At 27.5% G+C, this 21,795-nt stretch overlaps 3 protein-coding genes across 3 annotated transcripts in view; 2 read left to right on the top strand and 1 right to left on the bottom strand.

Moving 5' to 3' along the window:
- The first annotated feature begins 1,614 nt into the window (after window positions 1–1,614).
- Window positions 1,615–4,997, top strand: LOC113370879 (toll-like receptor 13). Its single transcript, XM_026611557.1, has 5 exons — window positions 1,615–2,053; window positions 2,158–2,285; window positions 2,389–2,509; window positions 2,922–4,707; window positions 4,781–4,997. The coding sequence occupies exons 1-5, from the start codon at window positions 1,615–1,617 to the stop codon at window positions 4,995–4,997; spliced, it is 2,691 nt and encodes an 896-aa protein (XP_026467342.1).
- A 7,825-nt stretch (window positions 4,998–12,822) lies between these two features.
- LOC113370878 (putative fatty acyl-CoA reductase CG5065) overlaps window positions 12,823–21,795 on the top strand; it is an 11,934-nt gene continuing 2,961 nt past the window's right edge. Inside the window, exons 1-11 of the mRNA XM_026611556.1 lie at window positions 12,823–12,940; window positions 13,280–13,410; window positions 13,473–13,627; window positions 13,687–13,777; window positions 13,967–14,112; window positions 14,190–14,299; window positions 14,370–14,453; window positions 14,536–14,644; window positions 15,353–15,491; window positions 15,580–15,650; window positions 15,710–15,861. Of these exons, the coding sequence (XP_026467341.1) occupies window positions 12,877–12,940; window positions 13,280–13,410; window positions 13,473–13,627; window positions 13,687–13,777; window positions 13,967–14,112; window positions 14,190–14,299; window positions 14,370–14,453; window positions 14,536–14,644; window positions 15,353–15,491; window positions 15,580–15,650; window positions 15,710–15,861 (1,252 nt within the window). The 5' untranslated portion in view covers window positions 12,823–12,876. The remainder of the gene's footprint in view (window positions 12,941–13,279; window positions 13,411–13,472; window positions 13,628–13,686; window positions 13,778–13,966; window positions 14,113–14,189; window positions 14,300–14,369; window positions 14,454–14,535; window positions 14,645–15,352; window positions 15,492–15,579; window positions 15,651–15,709; window positions 15,862–21,795) is intronic.
- Window positions 17,026–20,914, bottom strand: LOC113371662 (glycogen [starch] synthase-like; the record flags this gene model as incomplete). Its single annotated transcript, XM_026612306.1, is given in 16 exon segments — window positions 17,026–17,425; window positions 17,727–17,859; window positions 17,929–18,140; window positions 18,211–18,385; window positions 18,451–18,528; window positions 18,599–18,713; window positions 18,812–18,978; window positions 19,113–19,233; window positions 19,301–19,454; window positions 19,659–19,767; window positions 19,832–19,934; window positions 19,992–20,089; window positions 20,153–20,344; window positions 20,415–20,521; window positions 20,628–20,705; window positions 20,783–20,914. Coding segments are annotated over 16 exon segments (2,058 nt in total). The 3' UTR covers window positions 17,026–17,333.

Here is a 21,795-nt window from a genome sequence, read left to right as displayed (position 1 = left end):
CATATTGATTGATAACAGGTTGATATGATAAATTAACTTATAGAAAATATGCTGCGCGTGTGGTCATCATATAACCATTCCAAGAGTGTCAGATTGTTTGTTAAAATTTGCAATAATAAAAATAAATAAAAACCACTAACGGCAAGTAACAAGTGAAAACTTCTAACAAAATATTAATTTTTTTAATTTACTTCTTTTGTGAAATATAACATTGTCCCGACAACTATTTCACATAATAGTGCAATTAATTTTGTTATAATTCTAATAGTGAAGTGATATGGTGGTTGATAGTTTTATTAATAGAGGAGAAGAAGTAACCACAATCGGCCAGTAAATTTTGTAAATTGATTAATTAGATATCTAAAATCTTATGAAACGACAAAGGCTACCAACTTCTTATACACATTTCGTTCATGAAGAATTCATTGCAAGGTAAAAAAATTATCATGGAATATTAATATTGCCTATCATGATATTTCTTCAATAAATTTCTACTCTGAAGTATAAATAATTAACAAATTTATTATTACCTATAAGAGAGAGCGTATCTATTTATACAAGAAAAAAGTATATATTGATTATTTTAACCGCTTTTTTAAAAGTTATAATTACTTACTATTTTATCTATTTGTTTTTTAGTGTTTCATTTATTTAAAACTCATAGAAAGAAATCAAAATTTCTATAGTAAATAAGCTATTCATTTGAAGACAAATTTTGTGCACAAATTACAGATAAATATATATATAACATTATGTAATTCAAGAGAAAGAAAAAAATTTCCTTTGCACAAGACTTTATGAATATATAAATTTCATTTGCAGCATTTGAACAGAACTGATATTATTTTGGGATACAGCTTGCAAAACATTAATTTAATTTTTAAGTTATTTAATATGTATATTCTGAATTTCAACAAGATATATCTGTTCTTTTCCTAAAATTATCAATTTACCTTTCTACTTTCTCAATATCATAGGTCGCATTTAATATATAAATCATTTTTATTATATTGCGATTAACTTTGAATTGAATTCGATATCAAGATCGTTATAAAGAGATTATAAAAGATTAATTACATTTTGAAATGCACAATCTGCAACTGTTTCAAGTACTAATTAGATATCGCAATTGATTTTTGTTTCAAATATAGCAAACTTTCATCATACAATCTTACAACGCATTTCAAAACGACGTAACAATTTTGAATTTTATTTATCAATGTTATCTTATAATATACACAAACATGCACTTTTTTGTGAAATAAGCTGCACTTATGGTTAGATAAAATCTGCATTTTTTAAACGATATAAAAATAATCTGAACCACAAAAAATCAGCTCATATTCTCATAATATTATATAATATTCTAATTGATAATTTATAAAACTTTATACATACATATATAAATAATCTTATTATTTTTTAAAAACTTTTATTTTTACAGACTGCGCATACACATCAACTGCCGATAAATATGTGTCGAAAACAATTCCAATTGATTCTACAAAATATATTAATAATTCAAGTGTTCACCTGACACTCAATAACTTAATATTGAGTGTATTTTATATCAAACTATCAAGAAGTTTGATTTTTGCAACTATTTTGTTGTGTATGCTGATTTGTTCAGCAAATGGCAAATTTCCCCATCCAACAGAAGTAGAAAAAAAATCAGTGGAAAATGGTTTTGAAAATCCTAACGAAATAATACAGAGTTCAGTCAGCATAGTAACTTTAGGAAAAGCCGATGAAAACCCGATTTCGAATGGAGAGAAGATGAAAATGAGTTACAAAACTGAAGGAATCAAAAGTAAGATAGATGAAATAGCAAACGATCAGAAGAAATTAAAAGTAGATCGGCAAAAGTATGGTAACAATATTCCAAATGATATCCATGAATCAAAGCAAAATTCAACTACAAGAATGATTGAATTTGTAGAGGCTACGATGAAAAAACACGAAGAAATAGAAATTATTGAGCCTTGCGTACTGGGCGATGCAAATAATTACTTGTCGTGGTGGCTCCATAAAAATGGTTCCCTCGTAAATCAAGGTGATATAAATACATATTCCTAAATAAAAAAGTTGTATTAAATAATAATATATTTTAGAATAAAAAATATAATATTGTTAATTAATCAATCACATTCAAATTAGGCATTTCTTCGTATGGATTTCATATTGATTTGTCATCAACACGAGTCAATGGTTCTCTAGAGGTTATAATGATGAATGAAATGATGAACAAAGCGCAGAATGATATTGTCTTTCTTAGCATGGCTAAGGTATTATTGTATAATTGAATCATATACTAGAAACTAGGTATTATTCTTCAAATAAGTGCTTTTTATTATGATAAAACTAAAATAATAATTATTAACTTTTCAGATGAATCTGCAAAAGGTTCCGTTAGAAGCGTTGCTTGTAGTAAGAACAAGTGTTCACTATTTATCTTTATACGGCAATAATTTTTTTATTGCTCCAGTTTTATATGGAAGCTTTCAAGAATGTAAGTATCAAAAAATAGTATCATGTATTAACTATAATAGTATACGTTCAAATCCATAATGAAAAAAATAATTATAAGTTGTGAAGTGTAATCCTGAGGCTTAAGTACTGTAATACGTATATATTCATAGTTGAAAATTTAACTGAATAAACTGATGTTTAAATATTTTATTTATAACTAATAGAGCAAAAAGATTTTTGTAAGCCATGTGATAAGGATCTTGTTGAAATTTTATACTCAAGTGTATTGAGTGTCTTCTGATAAATTATTTGATTATATTGTTATACAGTACTCATATATCGTCTATAGATCAATTCCAAATATGTTTCTTAAAAATAAATAGTTAACGTTTATATATGATCAAATATTCATATAATTAACTAATAATAAAATATTACTTAAATTTTAATAGTTGACTGGGCCCGCTTCCCTAATTTGAGTAATTTGGAAGAACTTGATCTACGAAACTGTGCAATAAATTACATCGCCCAAGGTCTATTTGAAGATATGCCTAAACTAAAAAAATTATATCTTGCCCACAATCGTCTTTCCGAAATATCATCTGATTTATTTAAATACACACCAAGTTTAGTGCATTTAGATATTAGTTACAATGATGTTTATTACGAAGGATCTCCAGGATTATCAAAAGATCCATATGAACGATTTGTAGATGGACTTGTCATAAGCGATGATGCCTTTTCTGGTTTGATCAACATTGAAACTTTAGATTTTTCAAAAACTAAAATATCTCCGATCAGTGCTAGAGCTTTTGCTAAACTTGGGAAAAGTCTTAAACATCTATCACTCTGCTATACCGATTTACCATTAATCAATTCAAATATGTTCAATAACACAACACTAAGAGTACTGGATCTTTCTGGAAATCCGACCACATCATCGGTTGTACTTTGCGACGCATTTTCAGGATTACAGGATACTTTAGAAGTTTTATTTTACAGAAAATCGAATGTCAAATATTTAGTTGGTTTGAATAAACTCAAATCATTGAAAATTCTTCATTTGGGATGTAATATTATAAGTGTTTTGCATAACGACACATTTGCCGGATTACCAAATCTGGTAATACTAGATTTGAGTAAAAATCATATTAATAATTGGTACACCAGAGTTTTTGCAAATAACACTAAATTAGAAATGATAAATTTGCGCCAAAATAATATCAATTTAATGAGCCAAGAAATGATGCAAGACTTCCATAAACTACGTTACTTGGCAATTGGTAGAAACAATTTTGTATGCAACTGCAGAGTACGAGACTTTATAGATGTTATGAAGATGACAGCACATCATAATCCAGAGTTATCCGAGATTAAAGATGTCATAAATAATATGCTTTTAGATGACCTGACAAATCAGATAGTAGCTGAAACTTATCTTTATGACATTGAAAATTTTCAAAATTATAATGAATACGAACATTCAAGATATATCTACCGCTCAAACGAACTTGATTCAACAATCAATTCTGATTTCAAATCAGTTGAAATTTCAAACAACTTCTCATTGAACTTGACTTTACGCAGTCATTCATTTAAAACAAATAAAGTAGAGAAAAATATGTCAACTTTTTTTCATTTTGATCATACTAATGCACTTTTGAATAACAGCTTTATTGTAATTGACTATAGCCCCGAAGATTATCAATGTGTAGAATCAAAATCAGGTGATCGAGTACCTTTCCATAAGGTGGAACCATGCCCAACAAGCATATTAGAAGAGACAGAGTACATACTAAAGGCCTGGCAAGTATTTTTAATAGCAGTGATTTCTATAATGGCATTTTTATGCATCTCTCTAATTATTTACCGCAAGTGGTTTTACTTGAAATATTGTTTCGGATTGATGCGAAATGCATTAGTTCTCAGCTGCATGGATAAAGAAGTAGAGCAGTTTAGAAAACGCGCAAGTCAATCAACATTTTTAGACTATTCATATGACGTATTCATAAGTTATTGTGATGAAGACAGAATGTGGGTTCTTGATGAACTTTTACCCAATATAGAAAAAAATGATATTTCAGCTTGCTTACACGAAAGAGATTTTGTTGTGGGAATGAGTATTTTGGATAACATTGTTTATTGCATGGACAGATCTAAAGTTCTTCTCTTAGTGGTGAGCAATCAGTTTCTAAGCAGACGCTGGTGTCAGTTTGAAATGCATTTGGCGCAATACCGGTGACTATATTTATTTATGTAAACCAATTCGATACAGAATTTAAAATTATCAATACTGTTTTATAAATTTTAGATTATTGGAAACTATGAGAGACCGCCTTATTCTAGTTTTGTTAGAAACTATTCCACGGGGCAAGCGACCAAAAACTTTAAGGTACCTAATGGCCACCAAAACCTATATACAGTGGCCAACCAATACAGAAGAGCAAGGCATATTTTGGAAACGCTTAAAGAAAGCCTTGGCATTAGAAGAAGGAAACCTTGATAAGAGTACTATTTCATTGGCTTAACATTCGAATCAAGAATGCAATTTGCTGTTTTTTTGAAAATTATGTATGTTCACGTGTTTATTGTTCATAAATTCAAATTTGTACCGTATGTGATAATTCTTTTTATATTATTTAGTTGATAATAAAGTATAAAATACTAATGTGTTTTACTTTTATGTAATTTATCTACTTAAGGCAATAATATAAATAGTGACTCACATATTGTTTGTTCCAAGTATCTTCTGCAATTTTTTAGCTGCGGAGGCTGAGTTAATAAATGCATTAAAATACAACCTCCAACGACACGATATTTGCGCAAATTTACTTCTCCAGGTTGCAGAGTATACTGATTGAGGGCGATTGTTTCTTTGTATTCGGCATCTATTTAAAACAAAGATTGAATACTCAATTGATGCATACATATCTTAATCTAGAATAATTATTCTTTTAGAGGAGAAAATTATTATATTGACTGTCATTTGAAAAGTTTTTTGAGAGCAATTGCAAATTTAATTATTATTAAAGAAAGCTATAGTGCAAACAAGTGCAACAAAAATAATGGTACCTTCTCTTTCAACGAACAGCACGCTGGGTGTTTTTTCAGGTATGTCCAAAAAGTTTGCATTTACTGACCTAAAACATAAATATATATAAACCTAACATATAATATATATTGATCACGTGAGATAAAAATATTGCATAGTTGATAGAACTGAGTAAATCTATATAAAATCATGAGTCTCGAAATGCTAAAATTAAAAAAAATAGCAATCTGATTACTTAAATAAAATACGATACTAAATTAATTGAATTAATATTCATTATGAATGAAAACAATCACATGCAACCACAGTAATATATTAGAACTTTAATTACATACAAATCAGGATTATGTATTCCATGTGCAGCTGATTGCTCCGATAATACTTTTGCTTTTATTCCACATAGTTCATCCCACTCAGCTATCGAACTTTCCAACATATCTGTATAAAAAACACAGTTATTATTAAAACTACATTATATATTATATTATTATATTGACTAACTCCTCTGATAGAAAACGGGCTCTTGTGGGGGATTCCATGATTGAGCATAATTTGATTTGTGATCGTATCTAAAAATAATAATCAATTTTAAATTTAAATAGTTTATGATTATTGTCATAAAGTATTAACTTTTGCCACAAAATACGAATAGCCGTATTGTAAAAATCATAGTTTGTAGGTAGTAATATCAGAACCCCAATCTCTGGAAAATCCACTTTAACTTTTCGCCTGTAATTAATAGAAGACAGTTATTTTTTGTATAATCGCACGATAATTAACTAAATACTTTCCGTTCACCCTTAAAACGTTTCTTTGGTATTGGTACATTAACCCAAACTAAAGTTGTTAGATCGAATTTATCACTTAATTTGACATATCTTGTTTTCTTTAATTTGTAACGGTGAAACCTGAAATTAAAGAAATAATCTACAATAAAATAATATTAAATTAAAAAAATTATAGTGAGAACATACAAAGTATGATCGTCTTCTATATGTCTAACTAATTTATATGAAACCTCATCCATGGTATCGTGTAATTCTTTCCTCAAATCATCACGAATATCAACTAAATTAGATAAAAACCAAATATCGTAAGTTCCAGCTGGTGCCACTAGAATGTCTTCAATTTCCTCTAATATCTGAAAAAATAATTTAAGTGCAGGTTTTTATCATATTGTAGGTATATATTTTATTTAATTCATGTTTAAGAATTATTATAAATGTTTTATAAATAGATACTATTGTTCACTCACCGATAACATTTCGTTCGCTTTAGTTGTCATGAAATCAATATCATAATCAGATTTTTTCAATTGCCATTTGTGTAAATAAGTATTTAAAGAACTCAGGCTACGAGGATTTGGTTTTATGTCGCATTTTATATACGTATCCCACTAAAACGAATCTTTATCATTATATTTTAATATTAATTGTATCCCAATGTCAAGTTTTAAAAAACTCACTTCGACCACATTTATGTCTTGCAATCGGATTTCTTGCATTTTAACTTCGAGATCTGTTAAATATATTTATAAAAACTGGTGTTGTTTGAAAATAATCTACCCTAATCTATTGTATTGCTAATAATATACCATCAATTTTCTGGCAAGAAGCAGTTAAAAGTCCTGTTCTAAGTTCCTGCTCATGTATATCCTTTAAAACTTTTGCTGCAAGTTCTGCTTTAGCCTGTTCAATGCGCTCTTTCTCTTCCTTGGCCAGTTGAATCCTAAGAAAAAATATGATTTTTTTAATCAATTATTTTTCTAAAATATTTCTTCATGTATTTTTATTTGACCAAAAATACCTGAGATCTTTAAGATCCTTCTCAAGCTGTATTGCATCTTTTGCCGCCTTTTTAGCCTTTTCTTCTTTAGTTAACTAAGAGAAAATAAATATTTTTAATCATACTGTTACTAGCTTTTATAGCTTGTTGTGAAAATCATATTAAACGTGATGATCTAAGTGTGAAATATAAAAATAAATTTTCAATTCACATCATTTACTCTAAGATTCTATTTTTTGCAATTTTGTGTATAATATATGTATTATATACTCTACTATTTAGTGAAAAAATAATGACCAATGTGCAGAATTATTAATTAACATAAATAATTATTTTACTATTCCATGCACTGAATACAACATGCATAATTAATTGCAAAATAGTTTATATTACTGTGATAAAAATATTCATTAAAATTATTAGAAAATATGTTCAACAAACAGTAAATAATAAAAATAATATTCAAAATCTATAAATATAACTTTATATAAATTATATAATATAGAGATGAAATTAATATATATATATATATATATATATATATATATATATGTGTGTGTGTGTGTGTATGTGTGAGTGTGTATGTGTGTGGGTGTCTAATTTATATTTTACTTTTTTGGCTTTAGGTTTCTTGCCACCACTCGCAGCTAATTCCAAAGCCGCTTGTTCGGCTAGAATGAGAGAATTATTAACAAACACCAAATAAAAGCAACTGATTGCGATTTTTACCTTGCCTTTGCCTGAGGATTTGTATTAACATCGCCCTTGAACTTTTTGGCGCTACAGCCTTCTTGTCTTTTTTCCCTTTTTTGCCCTGGAATTATGTTAGTAATTAATTTTGAATGTGAAAAATTTACAATTACAAAAATAGTATTTTTTTTATTTATAATTAATATGTATAATTAAACATCTACTATACTTTTTTCTTAGCTTTTCCCTTTTCACCTTCTTCATCAGCAGGAGTTTCCTCTTTCACACCACCCAAAAGTGCAGCAAGAGCCGCTAATTCGCCTGGTTCTTCTTTTTCCTCCTCTTCAACCTTCTGCTCTTTTTTTTTCTTACCTTTCTTTTCTTTTTTAGGTTTTTTGGGCTCTACGACCTCAAGAACTTAAGAAAAATTAAAAAGATCATATAATCAACTCAGGAAAAAATATATTTAGTCACCAAATACTACTCTAATAAATATATAATAAAGTCTAATAAAAAATATATATAAGATAAAATTTATCGTAAGTTATAGTAAATTAAAAAAATAGTTATTCTCATTTTTAAACAATATTGAGATCTTAAAAAAAGCTTTACCTGCTTCTTTAGGCTCTTCAACTTTTTCTTCTTCCCATACCCACTCCCACTCATCATCATCAACAATTCTGAAAGAATTAAATTGGTATTTGAATTTTGAATTATATAAATATATTATTTTTTCAAGCAAATATAATTAAATTAACCCCAAATTTTGCAAAAAATATTTTTTTATAAAATGTAAGTAAAAAATCTTATGTATGCAACAATTGTGTCTGGCAAAATACTAAATCACAAAAAACTAAAATTATTAACAATTACATATTATAGATTTCTTTTTACATATGTTATCTAATTGTAACTCTTGTAATAATATATTTTTCAAACAATATTTATTTTAGTTAGTATATAAAGCAAAGCAGATGGTACAATTTTTTTATTTACATAAATATATACATCATGTAAATATTTTCATAATCATTCCTTTACTTGGACTGCCTCTTCCTGGATTTGAAGCTTGGGCGACCAGTTGTGGAAGCTCGGGATACTGACGCTCTGGACGTCCAGGAACTTTGTTGCAAACTAAGTCGACGAGTTTTTTCTTTCTCTAATTCTTCCTGGGTCATTACAACAGCAACCTGGCTACGAACCTGTTTCGGAGGCGGCGCTGCATAAAATAACAATAATACATAATAATATCATATTTTTTTTTAAAAAAAAGAAAGAAATTAGTGGATTAAATTATTACTAATTCAGTTTTCTTAAAATGAACCATCCGGGTCATCCAAGTGTGACAGAAAACTCATTTATCTAAACAGTACAATCACAATATGCATTACTAAAAATAGTCATTAATCACATTTACGTAAGTTGCAACATCCATATAACAATTAACCAGAATTTTGATCACTATGCCAGAATTTACAAAAACTGCATAGATTTTATTTAAACACAAATTTTAGATATGTTTAAGTGCTAATTGGTAAAGTGTTCTATTAATTAACTCCGAATTTTTTTTTAATGGAAATTATATAAATACATCATTAACTAGCCAATACAACATAAAAATATCAATTATTAAAACTTACGCATTTTAAATTTCTCTTTCTTCTTTTTGTCCTTCTTTTTCGCGCCTTTTGATTTTGGCTTTTCTTCCTCTTCAACTATTTTGATGAATTTTTACTCTAAATGATGATCACAAAAATTTATAAATTTGAAAAAATATATCATTTCAAACCTTTTTCACTCTCTTCGACTGTCTCTTCAGTTTTCTCGGCTGGTTTTCCTTCAGCTGGTTCTTCATATTCCTTCATAAAATCCTTAAAAAAGGAAGGATTAAAATTTAGTCACGTGTATTTAAAATATTTATAGCACACTATGGATTAAAAAACTTACATCAGCACTGCTTCTCTTTCTAGTTTCTTTTTCTTCGCTTTCATCTGTTTTTTCTTCAACTATTTCTTTTTCCTTAGATTTCTAAAAAATATTTCAGAATTAGTAATAAATTTACTAGCATTTTTTTATTTATAAACTTACGCCTTTTCCCTTGCCTTTCTTTTTACCTGTAATTGAAACTACATTTTATCAATAAAAGTAAATAAATATAGGCATACATCAAATGCATAAAGTGCAGGTCAGTTTAGGTAAATCAAAAATATTTATATTGAAAATAATTATAAACCATGATCATTAGTAAAGAAAATCCAGTTCACAGTATCAATATATTAATTACTTCAATTAATACTTTGAAATATAAGTAAATCAAGAAAAGGAAATTTCACGACCTAATTTTTGAAAAAATTGGAGTTCCGGGTGTGTGTAAAATGATAAATTAAAAAATTCGTTAATAAAGACCGGGACAAACTGGAAATTTGATAAATTGAAATTAGTTCAAATTGATGATTTATTTCATGAGAAAGAACCCGAAATTTTTGGGTTTATCATCGTATTCAAATAATTTTATATTTAACGCGCCTTTTTTCTTCTTTTTCCATCTCCGCCTGCATTTACTGGTTCATCCAAGTCGACATCAACATCAGGTTCATTTGCAACATCTTCCGCCTCATCTTCGCGTTCATCATCGCCTTCTTCTCCAGACCAGCCGCCTTCTTCATCATATTCATGCTCGATATCTTCATCTTCTGGTTCTGGGGGATGCTCTACTAATAAATTGACATGGATTTTATTTAGTTCCATAAGAAAATGCACTTTTCTGTGCACTTTCTATTCAATCTAATATGTCCTTATGTTTAAATTTTATGATTTTCCTTCAAATTTTAATAATAACAGATGTCTAATCAATTTATGTTAGTAATCTAATATCAGTAAATACGATAATTTCGAAACATGTTGAGGTTTATTATAGAGCGTATAATTATGTCCATTAGAAGTTATATGAAAATCTTGTTGGTAAGAATAAAAATACGTATATTTGAAAACACGAAGTACTAATAGAACAATTCGTTCGTTAAAATTTTAAAATAAGGTTATTACGAAAGAGAAAAAATAAATTCTCACCGATTTCTTCGTCAGCCATTATAATTTATTATAATATTAATTAAAGAAAATTTAAATAAAAAGTAGATTGTTTTTGAAAAAATGTAGATGTAATATATAAAATGACTTTTGAACAAATGACTACTGGAAAGTCATCGAATAGAAATGACAAATGCACGTAAAGTTTGAATTGAAAAATTTGTAATATATATTACCTTGGTATATGCTATTATCTCGAATATATTACAATATTTGACTTCTCAACATTCTTTCGAAATATAAGCCAATGAAGTAAATAATACGAAAATTTTCTTTTTTTTCAAACATTTTTTGATAAATATTTTTGCCATATTTGTATGATATATATGATTGAGAACAGGATTTTTTACTATTATTTAACGTACTGGTAAATCCAGAAGAATAATGGAGCAACTTTTAGTGTTAGTATATTCACATATAATTATATGTGATAAATATATAAAATAGTAAAATTAATCAATCTTTACGTCATTTGTAACCATGATAGTCAAATTTTATATAATATGTAAATATAAGAGAAGCAATTTACTTGGACATTGTCCACTAAATACGCATTAATGTTTTCTGAAAGAACTATTTAAAAAACAGAACAGCCAGGATAATGATACGAAGACGTAGTTGTTTCTAAATAATTAAAATTTAAAATGCAAAAATCCAATGATATGCAAAGTTCATTTACTGAAAATTTTCACAAGAAATGTTATTATAGATAAGAAATCTTGTTTAAATAAATTATATGGAAATAAATTTAGTAACGATATGAGTGGAGAATAAAAACCATATATAACCCTGAAAAATAGATGGCTGTAAAAATAACAAAAATAACAGTTTACAATCGTTTACTCCCTTTAAGAACCTATATATTGTAAATTCAGTTAGTTACTCTACTTTGATAATTAATTTATTCACTATTTCATTATGCACCGGATGCTAAGGTCAGTATGAATTACTAGATCGCAAACAGAATCGAAATCTTGTTTTGATTCTAACAATATGTATACCAAAATTGTAAATAAAAATCTAAATTAGGTGTAAGAACCATTTTGCCTTGAGGCAAATTGCAAAAACTCCTCGATTTGTAAATAATCGACATAATCAATGCAAATAAAGCAACTTTTTAAATAACTTTCCACTTTTTTAATCTTCCTTCTCTTATCAACTTTTTAGGTAATTTAGGTAGTTTAATTAGGTATTCCTGTTAAATAAAAGGCTTCTTATCTCGTTTTTAAAGCAATTCAAAATTATATTTTTGAATTTAATGCCACTAACTTATATACTGCAGTGGTTTCAAAGCATTATATCTATTAGCTAAGCAATAAACAGGTCTGGCAGACAAATAAATTATTGAGGTCCGAAAGCAAACAGACGGCCAATTGAACAAGTCTTTACATTTCCATTTGGACTTCTTTTGTAGTGATCCATTTATTATAGAAATAATGATATTTTTACCAGTGATTTTTAATTACGCCTAAATTTGTAAATTTAACACTAATATGCTTCTGCTCATGTACAAAAATTGGTCACACTTACACAATCAACTGTAACCACTTATTATCATACAATGGGAATGACGAATACAGTTAAATACGTCTTCAAAAAAAAACTATTTCGGATGAGATTTTATTTGTCAAAATAAATATTGAACAGTCTGCGACCAGTAAACGAAAGTGAATGGGTTGTAGTGATCCGGTATTTTTGCGATCATCACTGTAGTAAAATATACTGTAATAATTATTTGATTTTATTTTATCAAAATTTTAAAGTATATAGAACAAATTATAAAAAATCTCAACATGGAGGATATTAGAATACCCGAGTTTTATGCAGGAAGAGAGATATTTATTACCGGAGGAACAGGTAAGAATATAATAACAAATTATAATATGTTAATGTTTTAATAATATAATAGTGTAAATTTGTAAAATTTACTGATAATTGTATTTATCATCAAAGTTCTACTCCACAAATAAATAAGCGTGAGAAATGTTTTCTTAAATTTTCTTTAGTTAAAATTCATAATTTTTCATCGTCAATTTTATATATAGTCAATTTTCATTGATGACTGAACTCGAATAGACAAGTGAAAAATAGACAAAAATGAAAATGTTTACAATAATAAATGATATATTCTTGCATCCTTTATCTATGTCTAGTACTATAAGTCTAGGTATTCATGTTGTGTATATTATATTTAAGGATTTATGGGCAAAGTACTTATAGAAAAACTTTTAAGATCTTGTCCAGAAATAAAAAGAATTTATTTACTGATGAGAACCAAAAAATCTGTTGAACCAAAAGAACGGGTAAAGAACATGGCAGACATACCGGTAAGTTTAATACAGTAGACCCATGTTAATTCGGCAATTTTTCATCAAAATATTATTTGAAGTTATTCGAAAAATTAAAAAATGAAAACCCAGAAGCACTGGACAAAATAGTACCTGTAAATGGCGATATGATGTCTTTGGGTCTTGGAATAAGTGATGAAGATAAAAAACTATTGAGTAAAGTTTCAATTGTTTTTCACAGTGCAGCTAATGTGAGGTAATATCATTTGAATACAATTCTGATTAAAATATTAAATACCCAATACTAATTATTAGATTTGACGAACCGTTGCAAGAAGCAATTTTTATGAATACTAGAGGAACGAGGGAAGTTATGGAACTTGCAAAAACAATGCCTGATCTGAAAGTTAGTATACAAAATTACCAAATGACTCTTGTTATCAAAAAATGAACAAATTTCATATTAGTATTTACGATAATACAAAAAAAATTACATTAATTTAATCAGAATTTATGCTATACATTTATAAATAGTAATTTACCAATCAACGAGTTGTATCAGTTGTGATATAATATTTGGAATATTTATTATCAGGTTCTGATGCATGTATCAACTGGTTATTGTAATAGTGATCATAAACTTATAGAAGAAAAACTTTATCCCGAGCATGTAAATTGGAGAGAAGCAATTAAAATCGCTGAAACTGCTGATGACCATACCCTTAGGATTCTCACAGAAAAGTAATTTGCACGAATTTAACTTGAAAAATAAAATTTGATGTGAGAAAATATCGTTCTAATTTAAATTTATTACACAGATATATAGGAGAATTACATAATACTTATGTTTTTACCAAAAACCTATCGGAGCACGTTGTTCAAGACTATTCAAAAGAATTGCCAGTAGTAATATTTAGACCCACAATAGGTAATCTACAAAATTGTTAATGTAAAAATATAACGTTTTTGAATAACGATTAACTTATTTATAACTTTAGTGATATCCAGCTATGAAGAACCTGTTCCGGGATGGGTAGATAATTTTAATGGACCTATGGGAATGGTTATAGGAGCAGCAAAAGGTAATATAAATATATATTTATATTGTTCATATTATTAGTAATTATTGTTTTGATTATTAGTAAAAATTATATTATTCTTAAGGTGTTTTAAGATCTATTTACGTCGATGAAAATATTGTAAATGATTTTATGCCTGTTGATATTGCTATAAAAGCAATGATAGTCGCTGCTTGGAAAAGGGGACTCGAAAAGTGAGTAAAAGCCGAAAAATATATATTTTATTATTGAAATTAATAATATTATTAAATACAAATAACTTTCTTGAAATATGAAAGGCGTAGATAAGTGTTTAGAAAATGATCATTATAATTTAATAGTAAATTATACGTTGTTTTAATTTTGTTGATATTTGTTTTAAATTGGTATTTGCCCAGATAGGCCCGTCCTGTACCCGAGATGTTAATATCACTAATTAAACTGAATTAAAAGCAATTGTAAAAATGTATTTTTTCTATTTCAAACACGTTTTAAATACCTCAATAAAAACTAAAGGTACTTGTTTATAAATAACTGATGATATACATAGATATAATTATATATATATATATATATATATATTTTGTTGAACATATTTTGGATAATTTTTAGCTAATTCAATAACACAGCAAACAACATGCAATAATTTCATGCAACATTTATTTGATATTTTAAATTTTTTTGGCTACTCACGGAATCCGGTTCCATCTGTTTCGCTTATTGATCAAACTTTAAAGGCTGATGCACTATACTATTTTCACAAATGTATAGGATTAAGTCAACTTTGTGTAATCTTGAGAACTATTTTATTACTAAAATATATCAATATTAAATAAAATTAAATCATACAACCCAATACTAACCGTTAATCCAATTTTGTTTTCAAAGATTACTACCGAAAAAGTTCCGATATACAACTGCAGTTCAAGTAATTTGAAAAAAGCTACTATAGGTGAAATAATTAATATGGGATTAAAATTTTCGGAAAAGTATTTCGTAGACGATCCTATATGGACTGTTGGTGGTAAATTAACAAATATCTACATAGAACATTATACAAAGGTAAATTTAAAGCTTATATTGCATTAAATTCGTTTATCTGATGACATCCTATTAAGCAAAATCAAAATGTAAATTTAATTTCTTTCAGGTATTATTTCTCCATTTGCTGCCAGCTTTGGTTATTGACACTTTATTGAAATGTTTGGGACACAAGCCAATGTAAATTCTGTAACTAAACTCAAGTTTAAGACCCAAAATTAAAATAACTTATTTTTCAGATTGAGTAGAATTCAAAGAAAAGTTTATATTGCTAATAAAGCATTGCATTATTTCTTGACCCAAACATGGATTTTCAAAAATGACCAGTTTATTTCTCTGATTGATATCATTCCTGATAAAGATAGGTACATACATCATAAAAAAGAAAAGTGTATAATATCTTTTTATTAATAATTCAATTTGAAATATTTTTTAAATTATTTTCAAAGGCTTGCGTTTGATTTTAATTTTGAACATGTGGATAAAGAAGATTACTTTGAGCGAGCTGTGAGAGGTGGAAAAATATATTTAATGAAAGAAAAGCTTGAGGATATGTGGAAAGCCGAAAAACAATATAGAAGGTAAGTACAATCTTTTAACAAAATCGATCAATTATCAATAAATACTATTTTTATTGCAGAATGAAAATAATAGATCGCATCGTTCGATACTCATTCTACTTAGGTCTTCTTTATTTCGTATGGAAAATGGTTGAAAGATGCTATATATTATAAAGTGTTGTAAAATTTTGAACTGAAAAATATTTAACATACCATTTGGATCCAGCTAGTATAATTATATCCTTGGCTTAGTCAAAAAAAATTGATGATTACTTGCGGCAATAACAGTTAAAAATGAGACTATTTAGCTGCATATTTTTTGCTACATGCAGATAATTTTATAATATTATCTTCAGTTCGTTTCATGAAAAAATCCTGTTACAAAAATATAGAACGAATTAATTATCCGTTAATTTAAAAATGTGCTGTGCCAAACATAGATAATGTATCATATAGTTATTATATAAATATTTTGGAACTTGAATTTCTTACACTATGCTATCAAAAATACTAATAAATTAGAAAATTGATCTAATATTAGAACTTTAACTGATTATACACATACAAAAATAAGGATCTAAACAGATATCAGGTTATGTTTTGAAACTCTATGCATGGAATTCAGCTGTAAATTTTAACGACTAGTAAAAACAATAATGTATCATTTTATAATATATATTTATAAAAAAATAACTATTGTTTTAAACTAATAACAAGGAGTTTTACGAGTTAACAGTGATGAATTATTTTAATTATTATATTATATTACTTTTGATATAAAAATAATAATAAATAATTTATTGACGATAATTAACAGATTCACCATTATAGTATCTTTATTATTTCCAATTAAATATCGTTATTTTGATAATTAGTAATCGTAATTATTATTAATATGATCGGTTTAAAAAAATATATATCTGAATATGAATTAATAATTTGTTTAAATGCTTAATTTTATAATTTATTTTTAAAGTTATTCCACATCTTTCCATTCATCTAACTGCCCTGACAATAATTTTAGTTGCATCTAAACGCCTAGAATATAAAATAATTTCGCCTGAACTGTTCATCCCTTCTTCGTTATATTAATTTTCTATAGCCTCAAAACGATAATTTAATCGATTTAATAATCAAATATTTTTAGTAATGTAAAAAGTTTAAAATTATCATAGAGTATCTTTGCACCAGTAAATAAGATCATCTTACAGATATAATAATGTTCAAAGCAGAATGCATAGTAAATGCAACATAATACTACTTTGTATGGACGGTAAGACCTAAGCTGAAATAAATATTTTTATTAATTTTCAAGTCTTAATTCGTTCAACTCGAGTTCTTCATCGACTTCATCATCTTCGCTTCCAACAACGGAGGCGGCAGGTGTTGTCGGCCCTATAAAAGAAAAACACATTTATGAAAAAAATGAACAATACTTCTAGAATCCATGATTTATAACGATGAAGAAAAAACTATGAAGATACCTACAAAATCTGAAGAAACAAACAAATGTTGAAATCCGAAGCGTTTTGGAACAAAGTACATATAACATATTAAAGAAATGAACATGAATAAATAACTAAAATTATCTACATACCTATAAATAATCAGATAGAAAGGATGTGTGTCAATTGAGATTAATGAAGAACAAACTAAACTATAATTTATAATATGATAATAGTATATCTATACACACTTGACGAACTAGGACTTGGTGGTTCTGATATTGGCCTCGGATATTTAAAAGATCTAGTCACTTGAATTTCCGATTCATCTACATAATCTGTATACACTTTCTGTAAAGCACGGATTCTAGCCTGTCTATAATACTGAAAGAAAAAATCGTTTAATATTAAGAAAAAAAAAAAATTAAATATATAGTTCAGATGTCTACTAACTATTCCTAAATTTCTCCAGTCTAACATATCGCTCAGCCTTTCAGTCCTATTCCGCTGTATTATCCTCTGACGTCTATTAAGTTTTGTAAAATCATACATATACTGTGCTAATTGTTGTACAGAACTTTCCAAAGAAATATATCTACGATCGACTATGTAAATTCCGTAAGATTGAGGATCCATTATCTGTTGTTGCATAAAACATCCAAAACCTAAAATTATTTTTAAAACGTTAGTATAAATAAATTATCAATAATTAATAAACATATTATATTGATTAACCTGATAAATTTGTAGTAACACTGGGAATACCCATGACGGTACATTCTGCCGGAGTGTACCCCCAAGGTTCGTAGTATGAAGGAAAAACACCTAAATGGCAACCTCGGACAAATTCTTCATAATCCAATCCGAACAAGGGATTTGTACTTGATAGAAATTCTGGATGAAATACGATCTGCAAAAATATACGTAATATTAGCTAACACTGCCTGGAAGAATATAGTTGCATTTATAATTAACCTTCACTCTGTCATGGACAGTATTGAATAATTGGCATCTTCTTATAGTTGCAAGAACGGGATCATCCCAATCTTCAACCTACCGAAATAAGACTAGATTTATTAAACATTTTCAATGTGAAAATATTTTAAACAATTTATTTTATCACCACGTTATGTGTTGTTATTGGAGGTAACCCATCTCTTTGCAAGGCATACAAACAACGCTTCAACTTAACAATATCATCCTTGGTCAACATATCATCAGCTTCTGGAAGTTTTCCTCTAAAAAAATATTATTTATATTAGTACAGCTAATTTAAAAAATTAAGTCAATAATTACAACGGATTGGCGAAAACAAATCATGTATATTGAATATTACCTTAAACAAGTTTCGTACATCCTTTTGCCCATCTGTTGTTGGATTTCCGACAATGTGTCTCTTAAACTTTTAGTAACCGCATGACCACGCAAAGATTCGACGTTAAAATTATTTGTTTTTGCCGGAAATATTATAAATGCCACCACAGTCACATCAGAATTGGTTGACTAATTAAAAATTGATAATAAATAGTTGATTCTTAATTACTATAATTTTTTGTATTAACACTAATAACTTATATTCATTAGTGTTAATATAAAACTAGAAAAATAATAGCTATAATAAAAAATTATAAAGTTACCTTAAGGTAGTGATTCAGTCTTGCTAATGATTCTATATAAATATCCCCACCTTTATTTGTGAATTCGTATCGGCCAGCAGTGAAAAAGTATAAAGTTTTATCCAAATCAAAATTATAATGCCTAACAATTATGACGTCATTTCATTATTATTTTTATTGCGATTAAAATTATTTTATTATCATCTCACCCGTAGAAATGCCCCCTGACAAACTGATGTATTTTTTCTTTTGCGATAGCATGCAAATTTTGAAATTCGTGCAGTGCAGAAAATTTTTTAACATTTAAACCGTTTGGAGTTATTACATCTACTTTGCGTTTGAGCAGGTTTTCGGCTTCATAAGCTAAAATAAAAGTGCAGAATAAAAAAAATCTAATATTTACAAATGTTTGTGCAATCAATCATGTTTAATGTCAAAGATGTATTTAACGAATATAACATGCATGTGTTTAGTAAATAAACTGATAAAGTATTTAAATTGTATACAAACCACACTAATTCTAAATAAATAAAAAATAGTTATAATATATGAAATATAAATATGTACCTGTAATATCTGAAACAGTCGTAAATATATGGCTCAAATGACTAGCAGCTCTTTCCATACAATAACGATGATAAATCTGCCTCTTTCCTGCTTCTTCGTCAACGCAGAACTAATGTACAATAATTTTATTATTTGTTCTCTAATGCGCTATAAGTTCAAACAATTTTTTATACCTTGTCTAGATTGTTATAAAAATCTAGTTTTCCTGCACACAAATATCTTCCTAACAATGTAGCATGCGTCGTGAATACTGTCGCTATTTCAACATGGCGAGTTCTAGGAATGTATCAGCAATTAAATTTGGAAACAAAAATTAAAAATTATAAAATTTACCTCAAAGCTATCAAGCCGACACCAGCTTGCCATTCGTGAAAGTGCGCCACTATTTTGGGTTTATTATCACCATTCTTATTAAGACATGCTTGTCTGAACTGAAATTTTAATAATGCATATAATAAAAATAATATAATGAAAATTGTTTAAAAATATGTTACCTCTTGTATAAAATCTGCAACGAGATAACCCAAAATAACACAATCATTAGCTTCAGTATCCAGATGAGGTATCCCAACATTCGATTTAATCCATAATTCATTTTTAAAATCATCTAATTTCCAAGCTGCTGAAGCAATATCAAACAGTACTATCTGTGGATTGCCATCCACTAGCCAAGTTCCGGAATGAACCTTATTATAATAGATAAGGATATAAGATTGATTACTTTAAGTTTTAAAAAAATATGACAAAATAAAATACTTTAAATCCTTTAGATCGCATAGCTTCAACAGCAGTGTGAAGATAAGAATTTTTTGAAAAATCTGCTTCTTCTACTTCAGTTCTGGCACATTGTTCTTTGTATGGACCTAACAATTTTAATATCAAATTAATATCTATTAGATTCGAATAAGTGAGATAGTATTTTCTAAATTGTTTCTAGTAAATTTGAATAATATTTATAATCTATGGTACCTAGTAAACAATACTGGTCACCCATTTCTTCGCAGGATACATATGCTTTGGAACGTATAACAGTATGAATACCTCCGACTGCAAATAGATAATATATTATAGCATATCATTCACTAATTATTTTATATAAACTTCAATTAAAATATAGTTAAAACCTTTATTAGCCGCTTCCCAAGCAACTTCGAACGTCCATCTATTTTCCTTACAAGCGCTCTGTCCTCTATCCAAATAACTCAATAAATCCGCATTTGATTCGGATCGATAAAATCTTCGGGACATGTTTGTTCCTATCGATTCAAATACAATTATTTTAAGATTTTTGCAATAAAGAGTTTTTAGAAAAAATCATATTAATTATTATCAATTATCTGAAATATTAATTAAAAATTTAATTGACAAAAACAAACACTGATAAAGATAACAAGTCACAATTTTGTATGTGTGGATATTTTTAATTGGATATGTAATAACATTGTTTGCTTATAGTCAAAATATTGTTTGTCGAATTATTTTGTATTATAGCTTAAATCTAGTAACAATAAATGTTGGATTGACCTGTTTGTTATGGTTTAAATTAGCCAGCGAATATCAAACTGTTAAGAACGTACAATATATTGTACTTACTTACTTACTTGAAAACATATCTTAAAGTTAACTTTAATATGATTTTTTATTTATTTTATTATGAACTTTATATGAATTCATATTTTTAATATATGTATGCAAACAGATATTCATCACACAAAGAACAAATTAAAGAAATAACTTTCAAACTTTGACAGAAAAAAAAATCAAATTTTTGTTCGTATTGAAATCGATCCTTATTACGGACAACCTGATATCAAGCAGTAGCGATATCCATTTCTAATTAAAAATATGAATTCATATAAAGTTCATAATAAAATAAATAAAAATTCATATTAAAGTTAACTTTAAGATATGTTTTCAAGTAAAAGTAGCTCTTCGCAGGCTTTGATGCGTATAATTAAATAATATGTGATCTGATAAAAATATTATATAAGAATCTATCAAAAATAGATAGGTTTACAAATATTTATTAAATGATCTAGGGGTTAACTATTGGGTTGCCATCTAAATAAAGGACAAAACAGTTCGAGCCCAACAGCACATAGAAATTAGGATTGTTAAATAATAAAAATTAAGTTTT

This window comes from Ctenocephalides felis, unplaced genomic scaffold, assembly GCF_003426905.1.
Source record: "Ctenocephalides felis isolate EL2017-DRISC unplaced genomic scaffold, ASM342690v1 CF-g0.4_SCAFFOLD_01492, whole genome shotgun sequence".
NCBI lineage: Eukaryota > Metazoa > Arthropoda > Insecta > Siphonaptera > Pulicidae > Ctenocephalides > Ctenocephalides felis.
This window is presented reverse-complemented; position numbering and strand designations above follow the sequence as displayed.

What these genes read in the sequence shown, in the direction of transcription:
- LOC113370879 (XM_026611557.1), top strand. Translation starts at nt 1,615, where the DNA reads ATGCTGATTTGTTCAGCAAATGGCAAATTTCCCCATCCAACAGAAGTA. An exon ending in TGGTTCCCTCGTAAATCAAG is followed by an intron (nt 2,054 to 2,157) that starts GTGATATAAATA and finishes CATTCAAATTAG; the next exon opens with GCATTTCTTCGTATGGATTT. An exon ending in ATATGGAAGCTTTCAAGAAT is followed by an intron (nt 2,510 to 2,921) that starts GTAAGTATCAAA and finishes AAATTTTAATAG; the next exon opens with TTGACTGGGCCCGCTTCCCT.